This window comes from Saccostrea echinata, unplaced genomic scaffold (assembly GCF_033153115.1).
Source record: "Saccostrea echinata isolate AGI-Se365-2 ecotype Australia unplaced genomic scaffold, CSIRO_AGI_Sech_v1 ptg000001l, whole genome shotgun sequence".
In the NCBI taxonomy this organism is placed as follows: Eukaryota; Metazoa; Mollusca; class Bivalvia; order Ostreida; family Ostreidae; genus Saccostrea; species Saccostrea echinata.
Window position 1 is genome coordinate 31,011,624 of NW_026889750.1, and position 26,896 is coordinate 31,038,519.

General features: G+C 34.0%; 2 protein-coding genes across 2 annotated transcripts in view; both read left to right on the forward strand.

Moving 5' to 3' along the window:
• The first annotated feature begins 853 nt into the window (after positions 1-853).
• Positions 854-12,280, forward strand: LOC133196787 (uncharacterized). Its single transcript, XM_061332649.1, has 6 exons — positions 854-966; positions 4,643-4,743; positions 9,015-9,280; positions 9,605-9,766; positions 11,011-11,051; positions 12,117-12,280. The coding sequence occupies exons 1-6, from the start codon at positions 909-911 to the stop codon at positions 12,278-12,280; spliced, it is 792 nt and encodes a 263-aa protein (XP_061188633.1). The 5' UTR covers positions 854-908.
• Positions 12,281-12,303: 23 nt separating this feature from the next.
• Positions 12,304-26,896, forward strand: part of LOC133196798 (fibrillin-2-like) — a 52,580-nt gene continuing 37,987 nt past the window's right edge. Inside the window, 7 exon segments of the mRNA XM_061332659.1 lie at positions 12,304-12,322; positions 12,515-12,627; positions 12,790-12,853; positions 12,856-12,903; positions 12,980-13,093; positions 14,466-14,579; positions 14,660-14,773. Of these exon segments, the coding sequence (XP_061188643.1) occupies positions 12,304-12,322; positions 12,515-12,627; positions 12,790-12,853; positions 12,856-12,903; positions 12,980-13,093; positions 14,466-14,579; positions 14,660-14,773 (586 nt within the window).

Here is a 26,896-nt window from a genome sequence, read left to right on the forward strand (position 1 = left end):
CTGTAGAATTTAGAATTAATTTACACATAATTCTTTTAGGATAAAGTTACCAAGAATGATCCCTTTTAAGGTAGGATAATTATGTGTACCCCAACAATAATAAATATATTGATGTTGGCATGCTATGGTTGTATGTCTTCTGTCTGTCTAACTGATTGCTCTTACAAATCGTGTCCGGTATGTACTCTTTTACCTTTAACTGGAATTGATTCAAATTGTAGTGTGTTGCCTCCGACCTACGGCCTTTTTTTAAGGTTTTAACTCAATTAGCACTGTCAAGGTCACTTGGCAAATAGTTAGTAAAGTAATGTCTCAATTAATTTTTTAAAAAAATGATGAATCTCCTAACTAACAAAACTTCTTGACAAACATAAAACATCAAAGGTTTTTGAAGGGGCACAACTGTAAATTAGATAAGTTTTCTATTGCAAAGTATATATTGTCAAAATTATTAGGAGAGGGGGGAGGCACGTCCTCCGCCCTTTTCCTACGGGCCTGTGATAAAATGTACAGCTTAGCTTTTCTAATACTTTCTGTACGCTGATTCCTATCAATCGCACGAGACAGATTTATGACATCAGGTTATACACAACTGTACACAACTGTTATCTGTGTAGAAAATCAACATATAGATGTATAAAAATACCCGCTACAAATTCATCTATCAATATTATTGTTAAAAGAATGATGACCTTGAAATAATTACTTTACATAAGACATGACTTTAAAATTTGGACATAAAAATGGAATTTGAAAAATTACTTAATTATTTAACATTTTTTCTCAGATTTTCTGGCAGTGCTTGGTTAATCTTAGCCCAGGGAGGAGGGTCGTGGTCATTACAAATGACTGTTGATTTATCCACACGTACTGATACAGGAAAAATTAACCAATCTCCCGTTTCAGCAATGGCTTCATCAGTGAAGGTTTTAAATTCATGCACCTCACAACCAATCATGATACCAGGTATTTGATTTTTTTTTTTTGCATATTAATTTCAAAATAAATATTTACAATTAAAGGCAAACTAACATTTTAATATAAAAACATACAAGATCAATTAGTATACCATCCATACACGGTGTAGTACCTAAACGGTTGCTATCAGAAAAAATGCGCGTACATTAATGCTATCTGAAAATTGTACGGTTGCTAATGGAAAAAAATGGACGAAATGGTAAGTATTTTTCTTCGCTGGCTCAATAAAATGGTCAATAATTCAATTATCAAAGCTTAGCTGCTTATTTTTTCACCCTTACGGAACGTAACATACCTTTTAAAACTAATATGTATCTCTAATTTTTTTTTATGAAAAAAAAAGGATTGTTGATGTATAGAACGAAAGCTGTCGAAAGTCTCGGACACACTTACATGTACATGCACATAAGAAATATATTTAATTAGCGTCAAAATGTTTAGATATTTGATAAAAATGAATCGACAGATCGGTGTATTTTTGTAAAACGTATTAATTATGTCATATAATTACCCATTTTAATCGGTTTCTTAAAAACAAAAGCGTTTTCATGAGGAGAAACTTATGTTACGGCTAATATTTGACAACAACACCGGTTTCTATTGGAAATGTCTTAAGTTTTCAATTTTTCTTTAATACACGTCCTTAATTCACATCTATTATGCAATAGTTTAGAAAACTATATTTGAAATGTTCATTCTATATTCTTTTTAATAACTGACTTGTTTATATTACCTTGATTTCGATCCTATAATGATAAATTAGTTTATTTCTATTTCTATATGTATGATATGACTAATAATAATAGTAGTGTTTGTAAATACCCTGTACATTTACTAAGTATCCTGCACACAATAAAATTGTTAGTCTTTAAATTATGTGCACCTTCTATTGAATTTATTAGATTTCACCTGGGTAATTACGCTAGATTCACAAATAAAGGATATCTCTTTTTTTTTGGGGGGGGGGGGGGTGGATATAAATTTTTATCCAATGAGTTGTGGTAATATAGTTTCTTTAGAATGGACTTGTTACAAACACTTTTCAAAAATTGAAAGCCAGATCAGCAGCATCGGATCCTATGTATAAGCAAGGAAACCCTAGATACACCGTTCTTACAAGTTTCGTCCAAGTGAGCGGCTCTCTCGAGTAAAAGACCTCATTATAGATGCTACTATATTATACATCCAGTTCAAAAACTACTTTTTTTAAATTCAATTTTTGATGTACATGTACGAGTACAGTATGGCCAAACACTCCTACTATAAATATGTACATGTATTGAAAATATGAAAGTGGAATTGCACACAATTCCCCCCCCCCTTCTATTTCGAAAAAGACTACATATGTCTGTAAATAATTGTAATTCTCTCTCCTTTAAATGTACATAATTATATATTACTTACTGGATAGAATATTATCCGTTTTCATGTTCGGATCTCCACCTTTTTTTAAAGGGGGTCCAAGCCCACTCAAAAGAGACAGAGAGAGAAATAGAAGTAAATATAAGAAAATTGATAAGCAAACAAGTAGAAGTCTTCTCCATCTGAAAAACCTCCTTCTTTCGGGGGGGGGGGGAGAGGGGGGTTTGATTGTCTCTTCTATCTGTATAAATTTAATAATCCAGAAAATCATCCAAAAGGGGGAATCGGACATCCTCTCCATTCAAGATCCGAGGTTTGAATAATGCGTGTTAATTGTATTTTCTGATGCTACAGCGTACCAAAGCACTACCGTCAAAGGTTATACTGTAAATTCACTAGATATTATTTAACCCTTTAACCCCCAAAGACGCATTTGGACGCATTTTCAGCATCACAGACATTTAACTGTTGGCGTTTTCTAAATATTCAGGTTACAACAAAACAATTGATATTTTCTGAAACTAGAGAAGAAACTCAATATTTTTTCTACTCAAAGTTTTTCTGTGCGATTTTGAGATATTATCATAAACTTGAATTGAATATTGCATATCAAAGCAGGAATTTGATAAAACTACGCATAAATGACTGATTTTGTGCTATCTTCTGTTGGCTTTATCTTAATTACAAACACAATAAAAGAAAAAATGAATGCCATAACCTGAAAGCTGGGAATTTTCCCTACATTATTTATTCCGGACATTATAAGGTACTTGCATCCGTTACAGAGATATATGTCGTTGAATATTGGAACTTTTACGAGTAAAACACAAAAAATGCACTATGACGTCATTTTACGTTTTACATACACAATGAAATCGTTCATGAGCTCAGTTAAAACAAACTGGTTCTTTTGATATATGAAACAGATTTATTTTTAAAAAAATGAATTATTTGTAAAGAAAAGTTAATGTACAACACGTTTTGAGCCATAAACATGTAATAAAAGGATTTTTCCCTAGCTTTGGGAGATATATACATGTATTAATAATTGACTGCATGCTTTGTTTTAATAGTATCACTAAATCCTCTGTTATGGAAACATTATATGATTTGTTTGTATTTCTGGGATGAAAAAGGCGAAAAACACATATTTTGGCAATTATGGGCCTCATTCGTTGCCATGGCAACCACGACGTCATTTTACTCTGCATAATTAAAGACTTTAAGATTTTATCTTTCAGAAAATGTATAGGTTGCTTTATGCAAAAGTGACTAGAAAATGTTAAAATTTCAATTTGAAATTTTTAGGCAGTTTTGCAGAAAAAATGCAAAATCTCTGGTAGTTAAAGGGTTAAGTCTAAGTGTACATATAGGCTACAAAAATTAAAAAAAAACTAGTTTTAGAAAGCTTTCCAAAGCTTTTAAAGTACTCAAGAAAAGTTCTTTCATTTAATTTAAACTTACGTTTCCTTCGTATAGCTTTCTTTTTGATTTTGTATACTAGTAGTGATGTTTTTCGAAGATCAGCTCTACTTGGCAGAACACAACAAATTCGAGTTAAGTTAATAAATCTCAATTGTACATGTAGACATTGTGTTCCATATGTTCTTTGGATGTTTTAATTATATTTTTTAGTCCTGTGCAGCCATAAGATTTTTAAATTTCTTTTCTTGATTGAAAAACAAGTCATATTTCAAATAGCAGCCGGTGCATTATTTTCAGTTTATAGCCGATGCCTACATACCAACATTTCTGAGAGCAACCGTAACTTAAGAAGATCGTGTATTGTCCAAAAATCTCTTTCAAAATACACTTTTTCATAAAAAAATTATCATATCTACGAATTATTATAGATTGACACATCTCTACATACCAAAATGAACTCAAACTAACTTATAAATGATGAAAAGAAGCATGGAAACTTGGAGTATATTGACTTGCGAATGGGTACATACTTCGGAAATTTTACTATATTTAAATTTTTAGAAGGTTGTTCTACAAAATACATCTGGCATCATTTTAAGAAATCCCTTACTTCTTCCGTGCACAAGGATTTTCCGGAGACTTAATTGATTTGGGGTCATTTTCTGACAATTTTACCTCTCGTTGCAGGTTCCTCCAACATATTTATTTCAGCTAGCAGCCGTAAAATTTACGAATAGAAACAATGAACGCTTTTTTGTTCTGATAGCAACCGTTTAGGCACTACACCGTGCCATCTTGAAGAGTTTTTCTGCCTTTTTTTTTGAATATTGTTTCTGTTTGCAAAAGAAGTTAAATTTAATTTAAAACAATTTTGAAGTTGCGGACTTTGACGGAGATGACGTACGTTGTCGATTTGCCAGTTCCTCGGCAGAATGCTCTGGTATTTGCACTGTACCTTCCTACTTTACATTATATGAAGTGAGTATAATTATGAATTCTTTGTGTGTAAGAGTGTCTTTAAAATAACACACTGTAGACAGAGCAAAATTCCCGTTTGTGGGAAATAAATGCATTCATACTTTTCTGAGATAGCTAAGTATATCCTAATCTTGTATCACACTAAATATGATGTATCACATCATAGTTAAAACGCAAGTATAAGAATAAGGCTTAATTATGCTATGATAAAGAAGAAAAATGAATGAATGTGAAAACTTTGTGTTTTCAGCGAATTTATCATTACTTCCAATATCATGAGTTTGAAGTTTATTTCAATTATTGAAATAACGTATGAGCATTTGTACCTGCAGTCACAATATTTACCACTTAGAGAGCCTTTGGAACAACATGAATGCCCACTGATTAATTGTTCAGTGGGTAAACCAATACAATATCGAAGTGGCATGCATTGTTAGCTTATCCACACATGCTTTGTTGTGTGTCATATCCTCAAATGTTTAAGTGACTATAACCCAAACGATTTATTTTGCTTTGACTATATCTCTATTAAAAATTTTTTTTGGGGGGGGGATGATTGATTGACTGATTATAGTTTTTCGTAAAAAGGGTACTTTGCCAAAGTTTTTCTTTTTTATGTCACATCCTCAAATGATTTAAGTTAAACCCTGGTAACATTTCCAAAAACAACGGTTTTGGAGGCAAAAAATATTATTCTTTGGGTGACAATCGGCATTTCATCGGCTCATGTCCGGTTTTGATCTCTTTTTTTGTCGGCCGACTAATTTTGTGTCCGTCGGGCCAAGTTATAATCTTTCCTGCGTCGGTGGCTGATTCCTTCAATTGAAGCAGTCGTTGAATAGTCTATCGACCAACCTTCCATCATCGTCCGACCATCGGCAGACAGTTTGTTAAGCCGGTCGTGGATCGGTCGACATTTATGAATTGGGTTTTCGTAAATGTCGACCGACTATGAAAATCAAACTGCGGCTCAGCGAACGATAATCGAATGACGGTTGGCCGACTTATAAATATTTTAACTCTTAAAGATATCGGTGTTCCTAAGAATTAATGTGACTACTCTGCGTCGTCTGATACTAGTGTTTTTAAGTCGACAAGAAAATTTTGGTCGCCCGACCATCGGCTTAAATGTGATCTAGGTACATGTATTACTTTCTGTTTGTTTTGTCCAATCAATTTATTTTCCTTTGACAGTACTTTAACCTCCTCGGATGTCAGAAGGCTTAAAATGCATAAAAACATACTATTTTATGTTTCGGTTACGTTTTTATCAGTTTGTAAACAATTTACATGTAAGTATTTCTTATTCGCGAAGAGAGTCTTATCAGGTACTATAATAACGCTTTTTTGTAGTGATGTCAATTTGTAACCGGTTTACCGATTAATCGGTCGGAACGCTGGTAATCTGTTAGAAAATCTTTAATCAATTAGTCGGAAAAAATAAAATATTTGTAAATTGGAACGCCAATTTTCTGAAAAAACTAATTTTTTTTAAAAAAAGAAACCTCTACGTAAACATTGATAGTTGACTGTTTTCACATACCTATTTAAGCTGACTGGGCTGTAATTATGGTTATCGCGAGGTAATTGGTCAGTTAGTGAAGTGATAATTACTGTTTAATACCCTATCGGTACCATCCCCGACTGCATGTCCTGTAATCCTTTAATGATATTAAATAAATCACCATTGGGCACTGTGAATTTAATTGACATGTCTATCTTTTGCAGTTATCTAATGAATTATAATATTATATAGACATTGTAAATTAAGTGAAAGTTAATAATTCGTTGAATTTAGTTTTGTTTATGGTGACGATGCAGAAAATATTGGAAAATTATCCATGTCTGATTTCTCAGGCATGTTTCATGGGCTATCTTCTTTTTCCTTGTATGTTGACATTGAAATAGAATATATGTATATATGTTTCTCACTTCTAATGTCTTTTTTTTTTTTTTGACTTCTTGAAAAAAAATGTCAAGAAAATGTGTATATTGATGCGACTAACTGATAAATCGCTCGGAACGTCTTGCGGTTAACCGATTAGCAGTTTTGTATTCGATTGCCATCCCTATACTTTTTTGTGATGTCACTTGACTGTTGATCATGTGACAGACACATAATTCCCATCGGCTGTTGATCATGTGATGGACACATAATTCGCATCGACACAAGTGATTAACACAATTATCGCAAACTTTTTGTTTTCATAAATCTATTAACTGTATCCTACTATATATGAAAATTGCTGGGGAAAAGTCTAAATTTTACTTGTATAGCAAATATTTTGTAAGAACTATACCAAAATAGGTGAAAAAAAGCATACAATACTCTAGCAAGATTCAATTACTTCTCGTATAGTTGCACACAGAATATCTTCCACTTATCCTTATTCAGTTGTGCCAGTACAATATATACACGGTCTGTTGTCTTTGTGTTTCGTTGTCGTCGTCGTTGTCGTCGTTGTTGTAAACTTTTTGCAATTTCATCTTCTTCTTCAAAACCATTAGGATCATTCTAAATCCTAAGACAATTATGTTTAAATTACTCTTAAATTCTACAAAAAGATACAATATGAGTTAAACATGTACTCTCAAGCAATACTGAGTCACCTACCGCACCATGTATATCCTAACAACAGGGTGTATGCTTTTGAAGTGGTAAGAATGGGTTTGAGGTAGGTTTTAGGCGTCGTCTTTCTGCATGTTTTGGGAAGAAGGAGGGGTCAAGGAACTGGTCACCATAAACTAACTTATCATCAGTACGAAAATGCACTTCAGGATCTAAAGATGGTGCCGTTACTATCTTACCAAAATCAAATAAAATTGTAAAACGATAAACTTTAAATTAATAGGTGTACTATTTGCACTATATATAGATAATACCATCACACTGGACAGCTGAGCCGTTACTTGAAAGGGAATGGGTTTGTATCACTGGATGTCTTAAGAGAAATAGGCATCCAAATTCTGACGACAAAAATTGTCAACTCCCAGGAAATGGCCAGCTTAAGTTTGGGACGCTACAAAAATAATTGGCAGTACACCTGTACTAAAATCCTTGGTTTTTTGGTAATAAGAGAAACATAAGATTAATCTTTCTTGATAACAACAATATCTATTTAATCATAATGCGGTTTTCATTTAACAGGTATAATTGTAATTTTTTTGGTGGCATATACCGTACATGCTACAGCAAAATGGGGGTATATAATTGCTGTAGTAGATTAATCTCCACAGATAAATACAATTCAATAGGTGTCAAGTGAGGTGGGAGATAATTTTCGAACGTATTCTCGCCTGCAATTACAGTAGTAAAGCTACGAAGAAAATATGTGCGGATCTTGGATCTGTCTCGGTTTGAATATACGTGCCTGACAACTTTGTAAATTTTCTGTCAATATTAGGCAATAATCCCTTATATATAACCTATTGAAAAGGGTCACATGACAATATTAAACCAATGCAAATATTGTATGGCAACGTTCAAATAATCATGACAAAGCACTACGTCGTAAAAAATAGAAATCGTGTTTTACTGTCAAAGTTGTCGTACATGTACAATATACATGTAGATTATTTTTTTAAAAAATGGAATTTAGATGTGAGAAGACAAAATGACCATAAATATGGTCAACAAAGGATGTCGTTTTTGTAAGAAGTAAGTAAACAATTTATATCTGAAACTTGTACATTTTAAGGAAGTAAACTAAGTGATCAGCAGACATTATCGTGGATGGATAAAAAATATAGTGCAAGTTGTAGACACATGTAATCGGGAATAATAATTACTTAAATAAATAGCAGAAAACACAATAATAATTTTCATAATTAATTTTTGGTAATTATGCCCGTGCCCGTGATATAACAGGAATAGCAAATTAAGTGAAATACGAAACTTATCTACAAGATGGCAGACGCGGTATTAACAAGTTGCATGGCAGGAGATAATTCAAAGTGTCACAGCTAATCTAATTCATGGTTTGTAAGAAAAAGCAAACTCTCATATTTTTTTTTTTACAAATGTTGACACAACGTTTTGATACACTGGAAATTATATAACAACTAAAGTCCACCCACCTTATGTATTATTATTACACTGTACCTTATGTTCAAATTTAAGACATCTGACAGTTTCTTACTATAACTCTGTTAAAAATTAGAAAAAAAAATATATTGATTGATCTACAAGTATCGATGAAAGATCTTTGAGAAATGGGTTTTTGCAAATGATGTCTGAAGTTTCTTTTAAAGATGTGTCTTATTAATTACAGCCAACATGTACTTTAACGTACAGTGGAAGCGCCTCTGATGGTAATTACGCTATTGCAATACAGATAGAAGATTTCATAAACCCAGCCTCAACTTTGCCTCTTAGCAGTGTTCCATTACAATTTATCGTAAACGTGAATTCAACTGGCTCGTGTTCTAACCAGCCAACTTTTATATCCCCAACTCCCGCAGAAGGGTCAACAATGCAAGTTTATAATGGCTCACTGGAGTTAAAAGCACGGGTTAGGCCTTCAAATGTTAGTGAATGGTACGTCAGATATGATGTTTGATTAAGAGGAATCTTTTTTAAAGTTCTTTGTTATGCTATATTTCCCCCTTTTTTGGCCTCTTTACTTGATAACTTGTTTATTTTGCTTTTGATTTACCAATATTTTGTCTGTTCTTATTATTTATTAGAATTTATTTGATTGTTTTTGATAAACTTTGTTTTAATTTTGGTAAAAAAAAAAAGCATCGATGAATAATCACTTGAATCTGTATTCATCTTTTTTTTTTCTTTTTTTTAATGAAATTATCAAAACAGTCATTTTCAGGAAAGTTGTTAACACAAAGATCATACTTTATATTATAGGATCACCAAATTTCATATTCTGTCACCACTCAATCTTGTCATGTCTGCTATTTCACAACCAGTGTCTAATGAGTATGAAGTAACGATATCATGGACGGCAACTCATCCCGTAGATAAGATTGGAGAGTATATCTCGTGTTTCTCAGCGGAAACAAACAATAGGTAAGACAATATACATGTAAGAGCATCAATTTTGAAAATAATAAAATGATGATCAGTTTTCACTTTTATTTAATTTGTTGCATTTTGATATGTCCCTTTTTGATAATTTTTACTTGTGAGTACAACTTGCTTTACATGTACAGACGTATTACTGGGTTATTTTTTTACAAGTTGAATTTTGCAATTCAATTGAATTTGCATCGTAAATACCTTAACAAACTATGAATACCAAATAAACACTAAAGGGATAGCGTGGGAAGATTCACAAACTAATATTTCGAAATAATTACTTTATACAACAAATATGTAATGTTTGAACAGAACATTATGTTAAAGCTACATGAAGATACATCGCATTTTGGTACAAGTACAATAAACAAAAAAGAATAAAAACAAAATAACATCCATGCACTACTACCAGTATGATATAAAGTACATTATAATTATTGTAAACAGATACTAAACACCAAGGACACAAATATATGATTTTGATTTTAAAAGAGGTCTGAAAATCAAGCCCGCAATCTGGATTCTTTTTTTTTTTTTTTTTTTTTTTTTTACTAAATATGCTTCCTGCACTTTATAACGTTTGAAAGCATCTTTCGGTAAGAATTAAGTAGCTTGAACGGTCTTATGAATCCTTGAAATCCGTTAAAGTTACACAAAATATTCAAGTATTAGAAGAAAACTCATTTTATATTTTAAAAAATGTTTTGAATTTTTGGTTGTCTTATCATATGGTAAAGGATAAACAGTGGTTATAGCGTCTGCTCTAGAGTCGCAGGGTAAGGAGTTGATCCTTACGTCGCGGGCTCGAATCCCACATCAGGGCTTGGAGACTGGTCCTTCGGATGAGACCGTATAATCCGAGGTCCCGTGTCGCAGTAGGTGCTGGCACGAAAAAGATCCCTCACTGCTCAATGGCTCTGAGTGCCGAGTATAGGTAAAAAAAAATTGCATCTCTCCACCGGAAAGTGCATAACTCCAGAAGAGTGAAAAATTCTCGAGAGGGACGTTAAACAACAAATAAACAAACAAACAAACAAACATAACAATCCGCATTATAATTTGCGAACACTTATATTGCGAAAGATTTATTTTCTTACGTTTTATTCAATTAAAGAAGTCCGTTCAAGCAAATGAATACAATTCTCATTTTAATCCCAGATTTTAATAAATGCTCCAAATTTATCAACCTTATAACAAGTATTTCTATTGTTAACTAATTCTATTTATGCTTGCAGACTTTCGTCCGGTTCAAGATGTATTACAGTTAATTATACAGGTAGGCAAAATGTACATCTTTCACGTACCTTTTTACTATTTATTTGACAATGTGATTATGTTTTGTCTTTAAGATAGATGTATGATATATTTGCAATTGACATGCAAATCTTCGTAATTGTAACCTCACCTTATTTGAAAAAATATAATTTACGCAGCTTTATAAAACGGTTTTGAATAGTGTTTGTGAAAAAAATGGTATCATGTAAAGGTGTACACACTGAGTTTCTCTAGTTCATTTTCAGATTCAGGGTACCTCAATACCATATTTCTTTAGGAAATATATGCACAGAAAATAAAGAAAATTCCACTGTTGTTTACTTAATAATGGGAAAATACATACAAATACTTTAATTTGATTTATTATAATGTTAAGAAAGCTTACATCTCTTTCAAATTGTGTTATTTATTGTTTTAAATTGCATTCAGTTCAAGCTTCAACATAAACCACAAGACTATTGCAAATATATTTTAAGCTAATGCTCTTGCGGTGTTCTTCTGTGCATACGGGCAAACATTGTCCAAACGATTTATACTTTTTCTTATTAACTTTATAATTTTGTTTTCATAATCGTCTTTTTTCAAACCCTTTGGGTAAGTTGTAAGTGTTATAATGACTTGTTTCTTTAAAATTAGAAATATAGTATTCCAAAAATAATAATGACTTACATTATACATGTATATAGGCAGGACAGTGCCCTTCTTGGTTTATATGTAATAGTCACTTAACCAATTCGTAAATATTTGAGTATCTAAAAGTAGCGATCAATATTTGTTCTTCTCTGTTCGAATTTATTTTTTAGTATCTATTGAATTAATGTGTTAAAACTATATCCCTCTGGTATAGAAAAAATGATAATATAATTTTCAGAACAGCAAAAAAATATTTTTAAAATCAATAAAGCATCGCATTACATTTTTGGAATCAAGGCTCCCGGAGCTTTTGTCATACTGAACCAGTGTTTCAAGTTTAGAATTGTGAGAGTATGGTTGTATCCTGAGAAAATATAGTTGTAACCTGATAGGGTATAGTTGTAGCTGATAGGATATGGTGGTAACCTAATAGGGCATGGTGTAAGCCTGATAGGGCATGGTGGTTACCAGAGAGGGTATGGTGGTAACCTAATAGTGTATGGTGGTAGCCTGATAGGGTATGGTGGTAACCTAATAGGGTGTGGTTGTAGCCTGATAGGGTATGGTGGTAACCGGAGAGGTATGGTGGTCACTTGATAGGGTATGGTGGTAACCAGGGTATGGTGGTAACGGGAGATGGTATCGTGGTAATGTACTTTATATCACATATCCATATTCTTATTTGCATTATACTGGTCCTTGAGGATTCCATTAACCGAGTTCAGGTTAAACTCATGAAGAAATATCCTGTTATAATAAGCATGTGACATATACAATATGTATATCTTCATTTAAGCACAATACATTTTATTTTAACTATTCTTTTTTTAGGTTTTGATGAATGTACCAATGAACCTTGCAGGAACAATGGAACATGTGTGGACCTCATCAATGATTATGAATGTCTTTGTATTCCTGGATTTAATGGCACCAACTGCACAAATAGTAATTATATACGAACGCTAGTAGCATCATTTTGAAATTGTACATTCACATTGATTTAAATTGCCCTTAACTGCTTTATAATGTGATTTTATTTACCATGCAATTATCAAAAAAAATATTTCACATTATTTCTGCAAATAAGTAAGTGATTTATCGTTTTAAGTATTAATGAATGAGTGGATGAACCTTGTAATAACAATGGAACATGTGTAGATTTGATAAACAACAAAAATGTCAATGTGTTCCTGGATTCAATGGAACAAATTGCAAGGAGAGTAAGTAAATGAAATGTATTACGGCAAAAGAACTTTTTCAAATGTCACGTACATTTTACACTATCATTTGTTATAGATATTGATGAATGTGCTGAAAATCCATGTCAGAACAATGGAACATGTGTAGACTTCATCAATGATTACCAATGTAACTGTGTTGCAGGATTTAATGACACAAACTGTACAAACAGTAAGTGTATTAAAAACAGAACACATTATTTTCTTGTGAGAGGAAAGATTTTATGTTTCAGCAATATATTTTTTAAAGATACCATATAAGCAGAAATATTATCAAGGATTCAATTTTGGCATTTTTGGCGAGAATTTGAGATCGCTAAAATTGACTTTCGCTAGCAATTCCGTCCGCATTGAAAGTTTCCATTAGATATCATGAAATCGCTAAAGTTATTTCTCGCTAAAATCATGAGTTTTCAGAGCACATCGCAAAATTTGTGTTTCGCTAAAAATGCCACTTATGTGGTATTAACAAATCTTTTTATGAACCTTGTGAAAACAAGGGAACTTGTATGGACCTCATCAACGATTTCCAATGTTTTTTGTATCCCTAGATTTAATGGATCCAGCTGCATAAATTATTATTTTATAGGAATATTAGATCAGTCATATTAAAAGAGTACTGCTGTAGAAGATTTTTCATGTAATGCGTATTTATGAAAATTCTGAGGTCGAAAAAAATTGTCACATTTTGTAGACGTGTAGGAAAAGCCATTTGCTAATAAATGACCATTTTCGATTCTAATATGTGTTTGAGTTTAATAAGTTGAAAATCAAACGGAGCAGAATCATTCAGAGGAAAAGAGTTGACAAAAATATATTTTATGCAGTTACTGGCGAATGAGCAGAGTGAATTCTATTGTCTATTTTAATTAATCAAGAGTAAAATTATCCAAACCGTTGCCAAATGTTGATATACATTGTATCTATCCTCACTATTTATTGAAAGCATATTAATTCTTCTAAAAATACTTTAAATGAAAAATTATCAGGATGCACATATTTCTCTCTATTAACCAGAATACTGCGTTACTTGCACATATGCATTCCTTTCTTTTGGAAATTTACTATGCACCAAATTAAGCTCAAAGCTCAGACGCATCAGATACGTATGTGCTTGATCCAATATGGAGTGACTCTTGTCACCTGAATTTAATAAAACAAATCTTCATCAAATAACTTGGTATAATTACTACAAAAAATGTCTGTAAATATACACATTGAAAAGTTGGGAAAAAAATAGTTTGTTTTTTTTTTTTTTGACCGGAGGTAAGAACTTTATTGAATGTAATACAATCAAAACAAAATGGTTCGAATAACTATTTATGGCGTTTATGAAACATAATTTTTGGAAAAGATTTCCTGGCTTTGTCTAAAACAAGCTATAGGACATAGGCACATCTACATTATATTTCCTTTGATCAAAAAACCGACGAATACCTCAAGTGATACTATATGTATATAAAAGCCATTTATATCATGCAATTATCAAGCAAAAACATTTCATATCAATTATGATTATGAGTAGCTGATTTTCTTTTTTGTAGATATCAACGAATGTGTGGACGATCCTTGTCAAAACAATGGAACATGTGTAGACCTCATAAACAACTACGAATGTCAGTGTGTTCCTGGATTCAATGGATCCAACTGTGAGGAGAGTAAGTAAATTAATGATATATACTATGAAAAATGAAACTATTTCAAATTCAGATACATCAACACTTAACATCTATTACAGATATTGATGAATGTGCTGAAAATCCTTGCCAGAACAATGGAACATGTGTGGACCTCGTCAATGATTACGAATGTAGCTGTGTTCCTGGATTTAATGACACTAATTGTACAAACAGTAAGTGTATTAGACAGAGGACAATAAATTATGATTTCCTTTCAAGGAAAGATATAATGCTTATGATGCATGTAATGCATTTAAGAGGCCGTGTCAGTAACCATTGAGCTTTACATGGAAAGTCAAAAATTTTGAATTGGGCAAAAACCACCCTAAAACATTTGAACAACAACAAAAAACACATTTTAGACTAATTTAACAAATTTATTCATTATCATTGGTTTCCATGGCAACAAATGTGATTTGCATAGTAAATTCTCAATGAAACATTGTAAAATAATACAAATTTAGACATATTCAAGTGCAGAGGGGGAACAACTGGAAGGTCTAAATTTGTTTTTGATACAGAAATAATGAAAGATGCATAAGGAGAAAATATCTGTATGTCTGTAAGTATTTTATGAAATTTTGATATGGTTGCTATGGTAACCGAAAAATGACAAGGTTTTCATGATGGGAATATCTGTGGAAAATTAAGTTTTTCAAAAGTTGAATATTTAAAAACGCAACAACCCGAGATATTGTATGTCATATCAAGTTGAAGATATATCCCAATACTATGAAATAATAAAAAAAAAATTGGTAGTCGGATGTCCCAATTTTTTTTTTTCAGAAATCAAAATTCGCAATTTTTTCAAAACACTTTCAATGGATTTTCGCACGTTTTGGCAATTTTTTTTTTTAATATTACAACAGATATTTGACAGTTAGATACCAAATTTACAGAAACATAGTACTGTACGATAATCTCTACAAAATGTATGACTTTTTTACAAAACAATAGGAAAAGAAATCTCCATAGCAACGAAATTTATACCCTAGCAACCGACTTGACTGGGATCAGCAAAACATGAAACATGTACCCAGGAAAATAAAGCCTCTCAAGTGGAATATTTGGGTCATGGCATACTAATCAACTGTCAACCCTGTTGTACTTACCTATCATATAAGTAATAATAAGTATCATTGCTGTACAATGTCTCATACAATATAGTCAAAATGTGGACCAAATACGCGAAAACTTCACCATATATAACGAAAACCGAAATTATATGTCAAAATGAGGCAACAACCCAAAGGGACTCCAAAGCTCTATCTACTGGCTAATTTTCATTGCTATACCATGTTTGTTATTCGTTATGAACCTAAAAACAACGAGAGGTAGTGTCGGTGAAACACAAGACGACCTTATACTCATTCACATGAACATAAACCTAAACATCAGCAAGGCTCCCTTGTGAAAATGTAGCTTAAAGCATCTTTATATTAAAGTTTATCTTGTTTTACTATCAAAGATCAATCAACTGGTCAAATATCAATGCTCACTAAAAGTATCAAAGATATGAACGTAAAAAAGAGTGTTCCATCGAATATGTGTGTCTCCTGCGGATGACTTATTTCAAAGTGTGACAGACAGATGGACTGATGGACAGACGGTCAGACTGACAGACGATGGAGAAGTGATCCCTAAGTGTCCCCTTGCTATGCAGGCGACACAACTAGGCACCACTATAGCATATCTGGTATCTGATTCTGAGACTAAATGTTTTCTGAAGTGTACAGTCAAATATTTTACAGAGATATTTTGCTAGAAATAATTATAAATGTTCTTCAGTGTACATTTATGCACAGTAAACAAGAAGTATGACACATTCGATTTCAGATACTATCTATGTTAGTCTAAGTTTAAGCAAATTCTTTCATAACCATTTCTTTCTTTATCATGTTTATCCAACCAACTAGAGCTAGAGCAGTACTAACAGGACAAATGCCCCCCCCCCTTATGGGGCAACATCACTCACTATCAACAGTACTATACGATGAATTTAATCAGTTACTCAAGCATAAAATGAAGGTCACATGCAGCATCCGCCACATTCATTTTACACAGCAGTCATAGACAAACCATGCAAGCAAGTTTGGTTTATATACCACTTGTAATAATGTGGGAACAGACATAAAAGCTGTACTTTACCAAAGTCACTAAAGCATAAAATGTAGGTCACTTGCAGCATCCGAAGCATTCAATGGACACACCATCCACAGACAAACCATCCATACAAGGTTGGTTTGTATACCACTTGTCATAAGCAGGAACAGACCTAAACACTGATTCGCTGAACGTATCCAAGTGTTGTCCACAGACAGATAGACAGATGGACAAGCAAACAGGGTGATTCCTATATCCCTCTTCCAAAAAATTTGATATTAAAATCTTTATTTTAGTTAGAAAATGTATTGTAGTTCACTGCTTTAAGAGCCACATCAGAAATCTGATTCAAATTGTTCATGTTCCCTTCAGCTGTCAAGTCATTTTCTTCATAGTCAGTGTTAGACATCTGCCTTTTCTTTAACGAAAGTCTGCTAAAAAAACTTGCAATTTGAGATGCTGAGAGAAAATCTCCATAGTGGAAAATTCGTTCACCATTGTCATTTTTTACACTCCTCATCTCTCGTGCCACTTCTTCAGGTTCACATTTGAATCCTGTTGATTCACCTTGGTTGAATTTCTTGGTCATAAAGGATTTTTGAGTTTCAGTAAATCTTTTGACTTCTCTCTTTTTTTTAAGAGCCCATCCTCTCTCCAAAGTGCTCACACCTGAAGAAGCATCTTTTGATCCATTCAAATTTGGACCAGTAAGTCTATTTTCAATTAGGATAGCATATGAAAATCTTGAGCGATCCTGCAAGTCCATTCTCTCAACTGAAAAAGTGTGGTTTCCTGTATCTAAGTGGTTACACAAATGGCCGTATCTTAAAAATGTAGATATGCATCCATCCTCTGGACAGGTGAATACATTGCTGCAGTCATCTGCACACGACGATTCCACCATTTCTTGGTTGCTGACATCTATACATGAAGATGCTGTTGCATCTTGTTCTTGACATGTGGGTGATGAAGAATCTACGTTTGTCTGTGTTTCCATGGGTGAAGATGTTAATGTGACCTCAGATACAGACTTAGGAGTAATTTCAGGGATTACCCAATTTAAATTAATTCCTGCAGTGTCATAATTTATTGTTTTGCCTTTTCCGATCTCATACTGCTTCCAAGCAGTGAAATTTCTGTTGTCATAACTGAAATCAAAAAGCTGACTGATGTTTTGTAATTTCAGCAACACTTTTGGTGGTTTGGAAATTGGTGGCAAAGACACAACTTGAACATTGTTCATCTTATTTTCAAGAGCAGCCTTGAAGTCACTGGCATTCAAGACATTATTTCCTTCATTCACAAATCTTTTTATGTACCATTTTATATGAGCAGCTTTTCGATCACAAATTGATTTACCGCCTTGTGGGTCACAGAAATCCATTCGTTTTATATTCATATCATTTCTGTTCATTTGGTTAATGCAAGGAACAACTCCAATGCCATAAACTGAATGGTAACAGCCAGCATTGTCAGACCGTACATAAACATTCTGTATTGCTGCATTAAGATTCTTTATTCGACCCAGAGTATCTTGCAGAATGGCAGCTGATGTCATTGCATCCTGATTTGCAATATCAAAAACATGAACAAAGGTAGCTGATCTTAAGGCTTCCTCTTTCCATGACAGAACACTGATATGCCATGACAGCCCTCTTTTAGCAAACCATTTTGCTTGGGATTCTCTGAAATAAATGAGCAATACTAAGTTACAATGTATTTACATTACAGTCAAAGACACTGTAAGTTTGTCACTTGAAATGTTTCTCAAAATTTCATAAATTTCGCAAAATATTCTAACAAGAGACCCTAAAGTGCCAATGGGAACCCACACCCTTAGGTCCTGGGCAATAATCCTGAGAACAATGATGCAATTTTATTTTACAACTGCAGAGATACGGTCTGGACAAACAGATGACAGACAGACAGACAGACATGGTAATTTCAATGTAACACCACCATCCCCAAACCTGTTTGTGGGGGAGGGGGGATAAAATGAAGCACTGTCTTACTTCTAGATTGAAAACAAATTTTGAGCTTCACTCCATGAAAACCTGATCACTTGCTTGACAATGAACGGAATAAACACGGATACATGTTTGAAGTGTGTTAGTTGTGAATAGAGAAGATTTTTCACACAAAACCTGGTCTATGAAGGGAAGAATATCATTCCAATTACAAACTCATTTCTGAGGATTCGCTTTATCATGTGGAACTAGAAGTTATTAGTTGGGACCATAAGAAGAAAGTGGGTATGAAAGTGGGACAATTTGTTAGAAATTATAAAGGGGTGAGGGTGCTCAGCTATATATATAAATATGTAAATATATATATATATATATATATATATATATATATATATATATATATATATATATATAAAGTATGAGCATGTGTGGAGTAGAGGAAAGCGGGGGTGGGGGGGAGTCTCACGTATTCAAAATGATAAGTGTTAGGGACATTTGGTGATGGGGGTGGCAGCTCAGCTATGGAGGCAAGGACAGTGTTCATATGAAGTCTGAAATCTATTGGATCAAAACTGTAACCTGTATCCTGCTTATAATGTATTTTCATGCAAACACATACACACAGAGAGACAAATCCAAGTACCCATGAACGCTGGCATTACAATATCCCCCTGCAACCTTGTTGTGAGGGGATAGTGACCTATGAATTACAAGAGAAAAATTACGTGAAGGTATATAATCAGCCTAAAAGTATTGCAAAACCCTGAGAAAATACCTGTATTGTACGGGAAGGAACTTCATAGCCCAATCTCTTTCTAGAAGTGCTTCATCCGACTTCATATTTTCCAAAATATTCGTTCTTGCTCTGTCTTGGTTTACTGTGTGAATAATGTGCATTTTCCATTCTTTTATCAACTTCACACTCTGCAAGTAGATAAGTGTATCACATTAAGTTCTGATTTTGTTACATGTAACATACATCTCCCTTATATAAATTAGGTTATCTAAAATTCAGTAGCAATGTAAATAGAGGTAATGAATATCTAACACTGGATGTTCTTAGGTGTTTGATTCTGGATGGATGTGCAAATTTTCCAGGAATATCTAATACCCTAAATAAAACTCAGCAGTAAAAAACACCTTGTAAGTTTTACCCCACCTCTCACTAGTTTGCAGTGACAACTCGGTCAGTGATTGGTTCATAATAGTCACGTGAAAGCAGTGTGTATCTTTTATCTGGTCACCTTCAACTTTATAAACTGTTACCTTCAAATGAATTGTGAGCATATTGTGACATCACTTTATTTCCATTGTTTATTTGACGTCACAGCAGGTAAACTTCAGGCGGCAATAATGAAGCAATGACAAATTTTTAAAAGATGGTAAATGTCAAAATAGTCATCGGTGGGGTAAAATCGGTACCTAGTCATAGAGTGACCAGGAAGAAACCTACTACCCAGATATCATCCCGTACTTGGTCACTTGACAACTAGGTACGTAATAATACTGGTACAAGTCAAATATTGATTTTTATGTTCTGGTTTAAATACCTCTGCAACTGTATATTGAATGTCATCTTTCTGGTCATGATCAGTGAAGTTAACCTCATGGCAACTAATTGCTCCCTGTAACTCATCCAATAGACTGGTGATGCCATTGCATTCATCACAAACTTTCTGATGTGAATGGTCACATGCTTTTGAATAAGCAGTTTCCTCTGATGACAGGGCATGAGTACAGCAGTGGTCAGGTATTTCAGAGTTCTCACTGATGTGCAACTGAAAATAACAAGAAGAAATTGTTTGATTTCATCTTCTGAGTATGTGAGTGAATAATAATTCATACAGAAATCAAAACAAAGAGAAAAAATTTCTGACAATTCAAGAAACCTTTACACGTAGTGAGCACCATTTCACATTTGTCTTTGTATGTTATCAGAATCAAACTAGAGCTGTCCCCCTGGACAAATACCCCGCCGCAACAAAAGTTAATGAGGCCATGACCTTTGACCCACAGTCATGTACTGATCCTATATTGAAAACAACTGCAAAGCATACTTTGAGTCAAGAAATTATTTTCATACACAAGGACAATGAGAGCTTGAATTTTGACCGACTGACCCTAAAATCAATAGAAATCTTAATTGGATCACAGTGCTTGCAGAAGAGAAGTTGAAAATGTGTCGGCCAATCAGAGGCCATGCAGCAGCCAGCTGTATCTGTTGATGGCTCAGCCCAAAAAACACAAACTTCTTAAAGGACTTGGGTACTTGCAAAGGAGAAGTGGAAAATGTGAAAAGATAACAGACAACAGACAGACGATGCGCTATGACTTTAGCTCACCTGAGTCGAAGGTTTAGGTGAATGTTGGTAGTCCCAAAGTTAAATGAATCTACAGCAAATCTACGATTTCATCTGAAAAGTTAGTAGTACCTTGTATTGAACTTTTAAGTACTGCTTTCCTTCATTAAGCATGCCAGTCATCTTCTCTGACCATTCGTGTCCTTTTCCAAGCTGACCTAATACTCTAACAACGTTTTTGAGGTCATCAAAAGCCTGGCTTCCACCAGCAGCAAAATTATCAAGTTCTCTCATTGACTTCCTGATACCTGGTTCAACTGCTTCCAAGATCCTCATATATGACCTTTCAGAAAGAACATTTCGAAACTCTACTTCCTCACAAAACTTCATATATAATGATACAGTTCTAGTCCGTACACTGTTCAGAATTATTTTGGGAACATTCAAAGTTATTCCTGAAGAGATTTTATATGAACAAGTACCAAATGGTGAATCAGTCATTATTGCTGGAGACATTATGAACTCTAAGAAATGTTCTATCTGCTCCTTTGTAGCTTTTTCTCTTGTCTGTGATCTATTCTCTATTGGCATGCCAATGCCGTTGATCGCAGCATGCTTACGAGCCGCAGTATACTTGTATTTTGACAGAGATGGTATGTACTCCTTAATCTCATTGTAACTGTGGTCCTCCACCAATAAAGAAAGAAGTTGTCTCTGAGTTCCCCAGCTGGTCATGCTAGAATAAGCTTTTGAAATAGATTCAATAATGCTTGTGTCTTCGCTGTCTGGATTACTTGAATAAATAGCCTTTTCTAACAGAGCCTCTTGGTTAGGGGCGATGATAGAAATGATGTTGTGAATAATATCTTTTGATTTTTTTAGATAATCATTCTGTGTCCTTTTTGATGCAGATTCAAAATCGACAGTTAGTGTTTTTTTTTATTGGACTAACACCTATGGCATCAAGAAAAGTATTCAAGGCCTTCCTTTTACGTAATGGACTATCTTCATGCTCTTGAGAATCCTGCCATTCAGATGATAACTGACTTCCAAAAGGTGTTGGTTGGGAAAAGTTGTCGTCTGTAGTTGATTCCACCTACAAAAGAAAGATACAAAATAAATCCAACTAACAACTTAATTTAAAACAACTTCATTTTTGGCACAAATGTTACTCATGCTGAGACATTGTTTCACGACCCTGAGCCAAAGTCACACCTTCAATGTCAAAGTCAAGGTCAAATTTGATGAAGTTTTCTTGTCAGGTCTGTATTTCTATATGCCTCATGGAACAGCTTCATACTTGGCATACAATGCTCCTCATGATAAGGTGATGTGCCATGACCCTAACCCAAGGTCAGACTTTGATGCCAAGGTCACAGTAGACTTCAATGAAATTTTCTTGTCTGAAATGTATTTCCTACCTGCCTCAAAAGAACAGCTTCATACATGACATGAATGTGCCTCATGATATCATGGTCCTTCACAACCTTTGACTCAAGCTCAGGTGAGCAATATAGGCCCATTTTAGGCCTCTTGTCTGTCTATAAAATATGAAGTTCATAAGTCAAATGGCTTTTGAGTTATCGCGTCACAATCCTTTCAAGTCTGAAGTTTCCAGGACAAATAGCACTTGAGTTATCGCATGACAAAGAAATGGATGAACAAAGTGATTACTATAGGGCTCCCGCATCTTTGAGTCGGGGCTCTTATGAACAAGCTGATGCTCAAAGTAATTTTAAACAACTCAGTACATGTAAAAAATTCAGTACAAACCTCTATTTGTTCCATATGCATTGGATCTGCTTGTACTTCATGGTCATTTGGTAGTTCACATTGCAGCTCATCATCATCATGATTCTCCTGAAAGTATTTCATATCTGTTTACAAATTTACATGACATCACAGCATATAGTGGCTGATACTTTATAATAAACAAGCTGATGCTAAAAGTAATTTAAAGCAAGATAAGTTTGTGAAACAGTATGCCCCCAGCAGCAACAAATTTAGAAAAGCTAGTTTTAGCATAAAGGTCAAGGTCTCAAGGTCACTGACCTTGGTGTCATTTGAAAGAGCTTCATTAGTGGAGAATGCATACCAAATATGAAGTCTCTATCTCTCACAGTTCAAAAGTCATGGCAAAGGTTAAAGTTGACAACAGATACACAGACAGGACAAACAAAAATATGCCCCTGCTCTTTGGGCATAATAATTCAGTACATGTAAAAATTTCAACACAAACCTTTATTTGTTCCATATCCATTGGATCTGCTTGTACTTCATGGTCATTTGGTAGTTCACATTGCAGCTCATTATCATCATGATTCTCCTGAAAATATTTTACACCTGTTTACAAACTTACTTGACCCTATAGCATATAGTGGCTGAGATATGACACAAGACATTAAACTGGACAAAGGGGATACTCCAAATTAGTTCTTCTCAACTTTGTTGACGTGAAATAACTACAGTGTTCAAGGTACATGTGTCACCTGCATTCCTATTGACTCTAATATTTACCTTGACCAGCAAAAGATATTATCACAAGAAATCAATATGTGAAATATCAACTCCCTGTATCACTTCCCATGTAAAAGTTATGGTCAATGTTATCTTTTAAAAAAGAACATCATATCTCCATTTTGTAACTGCAGAAAGGTCTTGTCACAAACAACACACAATTGAATATAAGTATCCAATCACACTTTATTCAAAAGTTATGGGCTGTGATATCTACAGTATGACAGACAGATAGACTGATAGACAGACACCTTACAAAATTATCACTAAGTTTGCTAAAACTTGGATTCCCTATTGTAGCCCCGCCCTACCCCCGGGGGTCATGATTTGAACAATTTAGAATCTACACTACCCCAGGATGCTTCCACATAAGTTTCAGCTTTTCAGGCCCAGTGGTTCTTGAGAAGATTTTTAAAGATTTTTCCTATATATTTCAATGTAAAACTTGGATTTCCTATTGTGGCCCCGCCCTACCCCCGGGGGTCATGATTTGAATAATTTAGAATCTACACTTCCCCAGGATGCTTCCAAGTAAGTTTCGGCTTTTCTGGTCCATTGGTTCTTGAGAAGAAGATTTTTAAAGATTTTTACTACATATTTCAATGTAAAACTTGGATTCCCTATTGTGGCCCCGCCCTACCCTCGGGGGTCATGATTTGAACAATTTAGAATTTACACCACCCCAGGATGCTTCCACATAAGTTTCATCTTTTCTGGCCCAGTGGTTCTTGAGAAGATTTCTTAATGACCCCACCCAATTTTTGTATTTTCTTGATTATCTCCCCTTTGAAAGGGATTTGGCCCTTCATTTTAACAATTTAAACTCCCCTTCATCCAAGGTTGCTTTGTACCAAGTTTGGTTAAAATTGGCCCAGTGGTTCTTGAGAAGAAGTCGAAAATGTGAAAAGTTTACAGACGGACGGACAGCTAGACGGACGACGGACAACGGGTGATCAGAAAAGCTCACTTGAGCTTTCAGCTCAGGTGAGCTAAAAAGAAATTGCAAGGATATCCTGGTTTCGTGTACATATTACACTCTTTGTTGTCACCACTTACATTACATTTTGTACTTTCTTCTTGTTCCATTTCTGCAGAAGCTGTTACCATTTTTTGTACCAGTTCTTTCCTGCAGTTGGTGCATACTCCTGCAAAAATTATGAAAATGCAAAAATTTTGAATGCATGCACAAAAATTAATGAAGCAGAGCCTCCCTTCTTTCTGCATCAGCACAGTCCAGGAAATACATTTACTTACTTTCAAACAAAAGACATGATAGAAAATAATATTTTACCAAAACAGACATACAAACTGATAATTTGCTTCAAGATACACAATACAACATATTTGCATGTACTTGTCTGTCAGACAAAGGAACAGAGAGACAAGGTGATTGCAATAAAATCCCTTTCTTACCAAAATAAGTGTTTGAGAACACGAATGCCCCTGCTAAACACATGCTCAAGCATTGAGACAAAGTGATCCCTACATGCTTCTGCTGGCTAACAGCAGGCATAATGAAAATGCATTATATTGTAGTTATACTAAAAAGAAAAACATCAGCAAACCTGAACCAATTTGTATAAGGACATCATGATGTTTCTTGAGAAAGAATGATTGTTCTTTTGTAATGGTTCCTTGCTCCGGCTCTTTTTGGCACATTTCCATCCTAAGGAACACATCTTGCTTGATCTCCACCCAACCCCAAGAATGTATCTATAATTCAAGAACAGTTTAAAAATAATTAACACAAGCAATCTGGAATGCACTTGTGTATATGACATTTTATAAAGGCAAAAATCATTATAATGTTGATGTAGGGCAACATATCAAAATAAAATAAACAAGTGTTTTAGAATACAATATATATTGCATGCTCAAGAAGCTTGTATATTTACCAGAAATTACATACATAATACATGTAACGTATACAAATGTATAGTGTAATACCTGTGTTTTGGGCAGATGGTAAGTGTTTCATCGTCCTCATTCAAAAGGCCTGCCCTCGTCTTTATTAAGTCACATTCATTTTGTATACTTCTGCGATTGATGGAAAGCTTCTGCAGATGTGAATCTACAGAATTTTGGCAGCAGGTCAAGGGTAATATTTTTTCGGGCCAAGTCTTCTTGTAATCAATCAGTCCACATCCAGAGGTTGATGATGATCTGAAACTGCACACAAACTGAGTCACACTTAGAAAACAATACACAACTATGATGAAGATCAACTATTTTTACAAAATTTGAATTGAAAATCCGTTGAAAATTTTTTTAAGAAAATTCGGTGAACTAAAACACTGATATTAAAAGTCATGAAGGGCTCCATTGGAAAATTTCTGATAGAACAAAGTATAGTTTTTGTGGAATGTGGTTTTTGACAAGGTCTAATTGTGATTTGAGGCTTGATCTTTGACCTCAAAATGTACCGATGTCTTCCTCTCATCACCCATGATGAATGTGTGACAAAAAACCATTAAAGATGATATAGCCCATGGTGAAGCTTTAGTTGAAGTGAAGAATTACCTAAACATATAATTCAGAATTTTAAGGTAAAGATCAAATACCAAGGTTTATGTCAGATTTGAACATGCCATTCAGTAGATTTCATCACGGTCTATTTACATGTGATAATTGAAACTAATTTACCTTATGGTTTTTTCACAAAAGAGCTAAATGTAAAATTCAGAAGTTCAAGGTCAAATATCTAGGTCAAGGTCAGAAGTGAACATGCCATTTAATAGATCTCGGCACGGTCTATCTACTTGTACTGTTTGAAACCAATCAACAAGTTGGGCACAACACCACAAATGCGAGAGTATCCCAATTGCAAGGCTGTCACTGTTTTGCAAGATGAATTTCAACAAAATTTGTCCGCTTTATAATAAAAAATTAAATGTCCGAATTTTGTTCTCCAAGTTATAAAGGCTCATCTTTAGGACATACTGAAAAATGTTTACAAAAAGCATTCATGCATTTCATGTACAGTTTTCGCGATTATAGCTGCACATGTTCTGCAGCTGTAATCTCGAAAACGGCAAATTTACAAATGTTCTTCTTTTGTAAACATTGTTTAGTAAAGAAATAATGTATCACTTTTAAACATCTATCGGGATATAAATACAGGTTGGTCACATTATTACTTATATTTACATTTATGACTCATTCATATTTTATATTTTCCTGATTACAATATTTAACGCGTGAAAAATTTTATTTTTCAAACTCAACGGCACGTACTTGATCCATTGATTGTGCGTCGACCTTTTATGATGTCACTGAGAAATTATGTCGAATGTTTATGACGCGAGGAACCGTGTTTATAGGGATAAAGATACGCGTTGCTCTTAATAGTGTTATACAAAAGAAAACATTTGCAAATGTAAATATTATATCATAAACATGAACCCTTTTA